Here is a 9,282-nt window from a genome sequence, read left to right on the forward strand (position 1 = left end):
GCGTGGAGCCCTAACATATTGGTTATTCTACCCTTGAGGTGTGACGTTTTGGTTATTTCTCCAACCGAAGTTGGGATTTTGTCTCCAAGGGGCGTTAGGTTCACTATTAATGGAACAAGCCTGTCCATAGGCTATAGGACAGTGGGAGTCGGGATGCTCAGGGCTCCAACATAAACTACATGGATTTGAATTTACATTCATGACGGGGATTGGCTTTTGTTGTACAGAAATGGCCTCTACCTTTTTTGTGAGGGATTCAATTAGAGTTTTAAGCTCAGGATCTGATTTAACCTCAAACATACTGGTAGCCTTAACTGTTGAAGAAGAACTAGCGGAGCGGGAGTAATCGTCACTACCCCCCCAGTTGTTATTTCGCTTAGTTTGGTCCTCTAAAAATTTATAAGCCTCCGAAGCTCCTTTGCTTAAGAAACTACCCCCATTCATTATGTCAAGGACTTCTTTATGGTGGTGTAGAAGTCCTTTGAAAAAGGCACGAACTAACGTGTCTTTCGCTAAGTTATGATGTGGACACTCTATAAGGAGATCGGTGAAACGATTCCAAGCCTCTAAAAATGTTTCATAAGGATTTTGTCGAAAAGAAATGAATCTTGGAAAGCATCTCATCCGTCTTTAGGGGTGGGTAAAATGTTCCATAAACAAATTGAACAAGTTTAGCCCACGAGTCCACGAGAATTAGCGCGTTTTGGCAAATCAACCAAGACGCTTTTATCGGCTAAGGTGAAAGGGAATACCCTTAATTTAATTTGTTCCGTACCAACCGTAGGATGGTGGAATGTTGTTAGGACTTATTCAATCCCACGATGTATGCCGATAAGGTTTTTCATGGTCTAATCCATGAAAAACGGGTAACAAATTAAAAATATTTGGGGGGATTCGGAAATCCCCCGATGGGTCTGCTAGAACGATACACGATTTGGGGATATCGCTCAAGGCTTTGTAAAAGTCAGAGAGAGGCCTCTCTTCTTCGTCGGGCATTGTGTCAGGTGATGTGTGTGAAATAGTAGCTAGAGGTGTAGTGGGTGGTATACTAGATAGACTTGTTTGTTGACATTGTTGTGTAATGATGTTCGGTGTTTTTGTTCGGCCAGACCTTAATCTCATACAAGGCTAAAACCAAACTTAGCTAAACACATCAACACTCCAAACAATTCTGATATACTAGTATAAACCTCTAACAGGAGAGCGAGGTGTGGAAGAAAGGAATACCTGATTGCGTCCTTGCTTCGCTTATGAATAGTGTCTTGTTTACGCTTGTTCAGTGTATATAACAGGTTAGAATACTGAAAAATATGAAAGATCAAAGTTCGAATCAAAACTGTCGAAATCCGACAAAATTTGCTAAGGTCGCGGGTGCGCTCGGATAGGGCGCGGTCGCGCTCAGTGTATTTTAGAATTCCAGAGTTTAAGGTCGGGTCGCGCTCCACATGGGGGTGGGTCGCGCTCGTGGTCCAGTGAGTTAGGGTGGTGGGTCGCTCAAAGGCTGGTAGCCGGCATCTCGGTGTAATTTTTACCCGGAATTTTTCAACTCTGAAATGGACAACCACAGTATGAATCAAACAAGGGTGGGTGGGTGAAATGGGACTTTAAGAACAGTACTAACACTACAAAAACAATACGAAAGTGAAACTAAGATGGCAGCGGCACCATTTGATAATAGTAAAATAAATTAGTCTACTCACGAAATAAAGCGATGAACTCTAAACGTAAGTAAACTAAAACTTGATCTTCTGGGTCTTTATTTTATCAAAGATTCTACTCTCAAGTCTATGAGATATAGTGGAGTAGAGTGATTCGTTCCACTCTTAGTCCTTCCGCATGCTATGTTCTCAAGTGTAAGTACTCTAAACTTAAAGTCTAATGAGAGATTTACGAAAAAGGCAACTAGACTATGATGCAACTACCCACGAAATGTAACTAGTCGACGATGGGAATAACTAAGGGAATGCTACGTTGATTCTATAATAAGGAGTTAGAGGGGGATTGATTCCACCTTAACTCGACTTAATCCTATTAACGGCGAATCGTCGTAATCTGAATTGAACTGCTTCGCAGAACAATTGGTTCTTCCTAATCCCTAATTAGACATGGCATTCCTACCAATTCATAACTAGCATGTGAACGATTAAACCCATTCTCATGGTGAACTAATTGTTTCTAGAGAGGAAAGGAAATTACGACGATTCTACGATATTCGGAATCAAGCTTTCATCAAGGCTTCTCAACCCCCTCTAATGGAGGTTTAGCCGAGAATCATTACGCAGTCATTTCCGATTACATTTAAACTAAACATGATATAAAGAATTGAAATTTACTTAATTAAACAATAATGAAATCTAATTTAATGACTCAAATGAAATAAAGACAGGAATTGAAATTAGATCTAGGAATGGAAATGACAAAATCAAAATTGATAAAAATACTACTTTATTGATCTAATCAAAATGAAGAACAAGATTCAAAGGTTTAATCTAATACAATAATTGAAATGGAACTAAACTTAATTAATCTACATGAAAAACTAGATCTAGAATTCATTAATGGAGGCTAACTAATCTAAATCTAATCTAGGTCTAACTATCTACCATTAACAATGAGCTAAGCTTTTGTTTTTATACATTCAGATCCAAAAATCGTGCATGGGCTTGGAGCCATGTTTTGGGCTAGAGAATCAGGCCCAAAACCCAATTCTTTCAGTCAAAATAGGCATCTTCAGCTGCAGTAGGCTTCAACAGACTTTCCGTCCACTTCTACTCCTCTGATTAGGTCAAGGCTTAGACCATTGGAAAGATCTTTCCTAGCCGGTCGCTTTTGACATAAGATAGGCCCCATTCCGAGGTCTGAGTCCAAAGATATGTCCTTCGGAAGTTCTGCTGACTTTGTGTCTTTGTTTTCGCCCGTCGACTTTTCAGGTTTTGACCGGGCTTTTAGAAAGGCTTTGTCTTCTCGAAACTTGGCCTTTAATCACGGAACTCCTTGGTAACCAACCTTTGCTCCTTTATCTCGCTAAAGTGGCACATTTCTACACATAATGGACTTTGAAGCCTGAAATGCATAAAAACACGTAATCAGTGTTAACTCTTAATTATTACTCACATAATTGGTCTAAAAGTATGACTGTTAAAGGGTTAAAACTACAGTTTTGGGCTCTTATCAAAGAGTATATGCTCTAGAGTTTCTTGCTGAGTGCGGCAAATGCAACATCTAGAGGCCAGCTGTGTTTTCCTCCTTTGGAGCTGATCGTCTGTTCTTGTTGCACCATGCGCCAACTTCCATGCAATACCTTGAGTTTTCGGTAGAATGTTTGAGCTCCATATGAATTTAAACCATGCTGGTTTGGCTGATTTCTTTCGGATGGCATCATGCGCTTCCGAAACTGTGAATTTCCCATTAGTATTGCCTAACCATACCCTTGTATCCTCTCTTGCACTGTTAGGCTGCTGTAGAGTGCCCAGTTCTATGCCCATTTGCTGCAACAGTTGAGTCATGTTTGCCGGAAAGTTCCAAGTATCTCCCCGAATACACTCACTGAGCTTTGACTGAAATTTGGCAATCTCTTTGCTCTCTTCCTGAAAGAAATCGCAGAGAGCGGTTTATTCAACAACCAATTCTCTTTCCACAGTTGATAGAGTTTCCATTGCCCACCGTCCAGCCATGCAAATGCTTCATCTCACTAAGTGCCCATTTGATACCTTTCCAAACAATGGAGGTTTTGTAGTTTGACCATCCCCCTGTTCGATTGGTATATTTACCTTTCATGTATGACGCCCAATCACTATCCTCTGTTAGAAGACTCCACGCTTGTTTCATAAGCATTGAGAGATTGATATCGTGTAATCTCCTTAACCCCAGTCCCCCTTCCTCTGTAGGCTTGCAAGCTTTCTCCCATGATACCGTGATAGCTTTCCGTTCTGCCGGGTTTCCGCTCCAAATGAAATTTCAGATAATAGCTTCACATTCCTTTATCACTGATCTCGGCCACTTGTAGATAGCCATATTATGCACTGGGATGCTGTTTAGAACGTGTCGTGCAAGAACTACCCGTCCTTGGAAAGATAGTAACTTCCCGACCCATCCCGAAGCTTTGCTTCTGATCTTATCCACCAAAGGAGCAAGTGCTACTTTCGTTAATCTCCCCTTGACTAGAGGTACCCCAAGGTACTTTTCAGGCAAGGTACCTTCCTTGATTTTCAGAGTCTCCTGTATAATCTGCTTCCGTCTGGTTGTCATTGGGCTGAGAAAATTTTTGCATTTGTCTTTGTTAATGATTTGTCCCGACGAGTCTTGATATCTATTAAGAATCTTGACAATCTGTCTGATGCATCTCATGTTAGCATTACTGAACAAGAAAATATCATCTGCAAACATTAGGTGTGATGGACTGCAGTATTTACCATTAGCCACCATTTGCCGAATCTTCTTCTCGTGGACAAGCTTGCTGATGTTTCTACTTAGACAGTCCTCTGCTAATGCGAAAAGCATTGGGGCGAGATGATCCCCCTGTTTCAGCCCTCTCTCCGCCGAAAAATGCCCTATTGGTCCACCATTGATCATTATAGACATTGAGTTGCTAGAGAATGCTCCTTGTAGCCATTGAATCCAAATGTCACAGAATCCCACATGCCTCAGGACTGCCCACAGAAATTCCCAATCCATTGTATCAAAAGCTTGAGAAATGTCAAGCTTGATTGCTAAACTTCCTCCATGCCGAGGTGTTTGCAGCTCATTGATTAACTCGGAGGCTAACCCGATGTCTTGCTGAGAGTTTCTGTTTGGTATGAAACCATATTGCTCCTTGCTAATGATCCTTTCAAAGAATTGGGCTTAATCTTCGGGCGAGAATCTTGGTGATGATCTTGAATACAAAATTGGAGAGACAAATAGGCCTGAATTTGCTAATCTGATTGGCGTTCTTTTCCTTAGGGATCAACACAATGAAGTTCGTGTTAACACCCATAGGCAGCCGAGATTTGATGAAGAAATATCTTATAGCTCTGACCAAATCAGCTTCCACAATGTCCCAACATTGTTGAAAGAAAAAGCCCGTAAAACCATCGGGGGGCACGAGGGTATCGCTTTAAGATGAAAAACCGCTGCCCTCACTTCTTGTGCTGATGGGATGGAAGATATCTTTGCATTATCATCACCAAACAGCCTGAGGCATAGTTTGAATTATCCTCCAGTCAATCTCATGCTCCGATTTTCTGAATTTCTCCTTATAGTGGTTGACCACGAACTCACCAATCTCCTCCTGGGTACTGATTGCGTGCCCCTCATTGTTTTTCAGTTCCGAGATAAGAGATTTGCTTCTTGGTATTCGCCATTGCGTGGAAGAACTTGGTGCTTCGATCATTATCATTCTCCCAGCTGGCTCCTGCTTTCAGCATCCAGAACATCTGTTCTTGTTCTAGCAATTTCTCAACCTTGTTATCTTGATTCAGCATTTGCATATTGAAATCCTCATCCGTGTTCCCTTGATCAAAATGTTTTTGCATCAGCTCTAAACTTTTGGATTCTTCTTCCACTTGAAATTTGATGTTACCGAATATCTCCCTGTTCCAAACTTTCAAAGCACTTTTCAGCCGCTTTAGTTTTTGTGTCAGGATATATATGGAGTGACCTGCCAAAGGAACATCCCAAATAGCTTTAACCTTATCTCTGAAAGATGGCTGGGAACACCACATGTTGAAGAATTTGAAGGGAACATTTTTTGGTCGAGGGATATCCACACTGCGCCCCACTATAGGAGAATGGTCCGAGCATAGCCTGTTACATACCTTATAATTCCATCCCGGGTATTTGGAGCTCCATAGAATATTAAAGAACATCCTATCCAGTTTACCCAGAATCTTAAGTCGCCCAACTTGCTTGTTCCACCAGGAGAAGTGAAACCCTTTACAAGGAGCTTCCATCAAGTGATTGGAACCAATAAAGTCTCTGAAATCAGACATCGCTGCTATAGATGGTCGATGGCCTCCCTGTTTGTCTGAGTAACTCAGGTAGGCATTAAAATCCCCAAGAATTAACCATGGAAGGTTCATGAGGCTAAACTGATGAAGATCCATCCATAGTTGCCTCCGATTCACATAACTGCAATGAGCATGAATAATGGACAGAAGCACTCCATCCACCTCCATTATGTTATCATTGATTGGAGCAACATAACAAGTTCGGAGTAGCCACTGTTGTCTTCCAGAAGAGCCAAATGTTAGGCACTCTATTCGGACTATTATTGGAGAAAAAGCAAGAACTCATTCCCAGAGATTGGAGATAGGCCTTTGAGAAATCATCCGGACTGATCATGGGCTCAGCAATACCTATTATGTCAGGATCCTATTTATTGATGAGCTTCGAAAGCCTATTTTGCGACTTGTCGTTCGCAATTCCTTTGATGTCCCAAAATATGCACCTCATTGAGATCGAGGTTGTTTTATTGTGAAGGAAGGTGTAAACCACCTTTAATTATCCTTTTTGCCCAGTTCGAGATCGAGATCTGGACCTGGTAGCTGGGGGATATGTTTGTTGCAACTGCCACTGTGGTCTGTTCCTACTCCTGCAGATTAGATCGGATTCTTGTGTGTCATTCACCATCAAGCCCATCAAGCCCACAGTAGGATCATGTTCCTCTTCTATATCATCCTCCGCCATGTCTCCCCATCTGGAAGTAGGTGTTTCTGGGTCAGGAGGTTCATTTTCCTCCTCTCCAAAATGCTGTTTGCGGACGAGCATTTGTAAGACTTTCTCCGCTTCAGTCTCGACCAAAGTTTTCTCAGCGTACACTTCATGGATTCTGGACAGTGATGCTTCACTGCTGCCTGCTGAGTTGGAAATATGCTCGTTCTCAGTCCCAAGAAGTTCCAAAGACCGGGCCACCTTGTTGTCCCTGACTGGTTCAGCATTTTGCTGCTGTTGTGGAGTATGTGCACTCTGCTCTTGGTCTGCTTCTTGAGTTGCATCTCTATCTTTGCTTGTTCCCCCATTTACGTCATCACCTTGTTCAGCAGCTAGCTCCTGCTCCTCTATGGGTTGTAGTTCCTCAATCTCAAGGTTTTCAAACCTATTATGAGTTTGTGGTTCCACCGTTTTCTCATAAGATTTTGGTCTCCAAGCTATCTCACCTTGTTTAATAGGTTCAGCTTGTGCCTGTTTTCGACTTCGTTTCCTTCTTGACTTCCCTCCGCGAAACTCGGCATCAGGGGTAAGGTCAATCACAACATCTTTGCCTTTATTCTCTTTCCCTCGAGAGTTTTGCATATCCCCTTTTAATTTCCTACATTCAGTAACCAGATGCCCAACGATTTTGCAGTGAGTACACATCTTTGGTAACTTCCCGATCTCCACCGCCTGCCCAAACTTCACCGACTTCGTTCGCACATAAATCTGGTCAGGGATGGGTTCTGAAAGGTCCACATCTACCAGAATTTTCGCATAGTATCCGTACTCTCGGCTCAGCATCTTCTCATCGATTTGCATCGGATATCCAACCCCTCGTGCAATGGACATAAGTACTTCTGGTTCCCAGAATTCTTGTCCAAGTCCTGGAAACCTAATCCATACTAGGGCGTGGGACTGCCTCTGACTATCCGGATTAAAGTTCGGCGTCCACTGACTAATTCTCATTGGACTTTTATCAAAGTCCCAGGCTCCTTTCGCCCACACCCTATTCAGATCCTCAGCATTTGAAAATCTCAGAAATAGATATCCTTTACCAATGGGAGTAATAATCCACTCACCTGAGGGCTGCCAGATTTTCCTTGCTAGTTCCCGCACTTTTTCGATTGGGACTTTCTGTAAATCGATTCTACCCACTAAACAGAACTTACAATAGAGCAACCCCTTTTCATACGCCTTTTCTGTAATGGTGATTGCTGGGTAATCACCCATTTTCTCAGGGTTTGGTAGCTCTTGTAGTTCTACTTGTTGTTGTTGTGTGGCTTTCTTTGCTGCCTCAGCATAAGAGAATTTTGGAGCTGCTTCCCGTTCCAAATTCTAACTTTGCTGATTTGGCTCTTTACCACTGTCGATGCCCTGAGAGCTTTTCTTCTCCTTCGTCATGCTTCTTTCCTCCTGAAAGCCACATTCAAACTCATATATATCCTTTTTAGTCCTGTTTCTTTTCGGAACTCGTTACTGTTCACAGTAGAGGATTTTACCCTAGAAGAAATTGACCATAGATAATGTAGAGACTAGCCTTTCACTGTAAGCAGTGAAGGATTTGACCCAAAAAGGCAAAGAGAGAATGATTTTCTGGAACTAACACTGTCGATCAGTGTAGGATTTTACCCAAAATGGCTAAGAAGAGAGGGATGAGTAGTTAGAGAAGAGGCTCTTATCTTTTGTTTTTGCTAAAAGCGGCAAAAATAAGAGGAGTACAGGATCATACAAGCAGCTTATGTAACATCACACCCAGTCGCACCTAATATGGTCCCCATGACTCAGCTTCTATTAATGCAGTACACTTGTGATTGAATTTTCGTTCAAGACAAGAATTCAATTGATTGAATCCAAGGGGCAATCCCCCATTCTCTACCCACCCACCCTTTTAAATTTTCATTCCTATATCTTGAATTTTCGGAACTGTTCACTGTTTTAGGCATAGGGGCTGCGGATTCACAGAGGAAAACACTGCAGTAAAGGTATTTTTAAATTTCTAAAAATTCTAAAATATTTCAGGTGTAATCCTTAATGTATTAGTGATTTACTGTAATTTTTTCAGAAATTTCCTAATTGGTTTACCATGTGAACAAATACGATCTTTATAGTGCTGCATTTCAGTTTTCAAACCGTGTGTTCTTGAAAACACTGTCGAGTAAGGTTACTTAGGAAGTTCTAAAAATTCTATAATTTTTACAGGAGTATCTATCCTACGTCAGAAGCTTTCAGTAAAAATTTGACGAGTTTTTGAATTGTTTTGACCGCCTAAATAATGGAGTGTTTCCAGTGTGTTTCTGCAGTTTTGCAAACATTTAATTTCTGGAACACCAGCTCATAAGGAGAGTTTGTAGAACTCCAATTGCTCTAAAAGTTTTACAGGAACAAGTAAGATCTGTCAGGAGTTTCCAGTAAACTTTTGGCGATTTTTGGCTTTGTTTTGATGGGTTAACTATTCGGTTGTTTGTATTATGTCCGAAAACTGTTTCACAAAGTTTGAAGGGCAGTAGAGGGACTTTCATAGCTCCGATTGATCTAAAATTTTACAGACTACTTGATAGATTTCTTAGAAAACTACTATAAAAATTTCAAATTTTTTGGAGCACGTTAACC

At 41.4% G+C, this 9,282-nt stretch overlaps 1 protein-coding gene and 1 pseudogene across 1 annotated transcript; one reads left to right on the top strand and one right to left on the bottom strand.

Annotated features, from left to right (window-relative positions):
* The first annotated feature begins 514 nt into the window (after positions 1-514).
* On the top strand, positions 515-609 carry LOC147525110 (small nucleolar RNA R71; annotated as a pseudogene).
* A 4,682-nt stretch (positions 610-5,291) lies between these two features.
* LOC147525111 (uncharacterized) lies at positions 5,292-6,155 on the bottom strand. Its single transcript, XM_086578172.1, has one exon. The coding sequence runs from the start codon at positions 6,153-6,155 to the stop codon at positions 5,292-5,294; it is 864 nt and encodes a 287-aa protein (XP_086434298.1).
* Between the last annotated feature and the right edge of the window lie 3,127 nt (positions 6,156-9,282).

This window comes from Coptis chinensis, chromosome 1 (assembly GCF_015680905.1).
Source record: "Coptis chinensis isolate HL-2020 chromosome 1, ASM1568090v1, whole genome shotgun sequence".
NCBI classification, from domain to species: Eukaryota; Viridiplantae; Streptophyta; class Magnoliopsida; order Ranunculales; family Ranunculaceae; genus Coptis; species Coptis chinensis.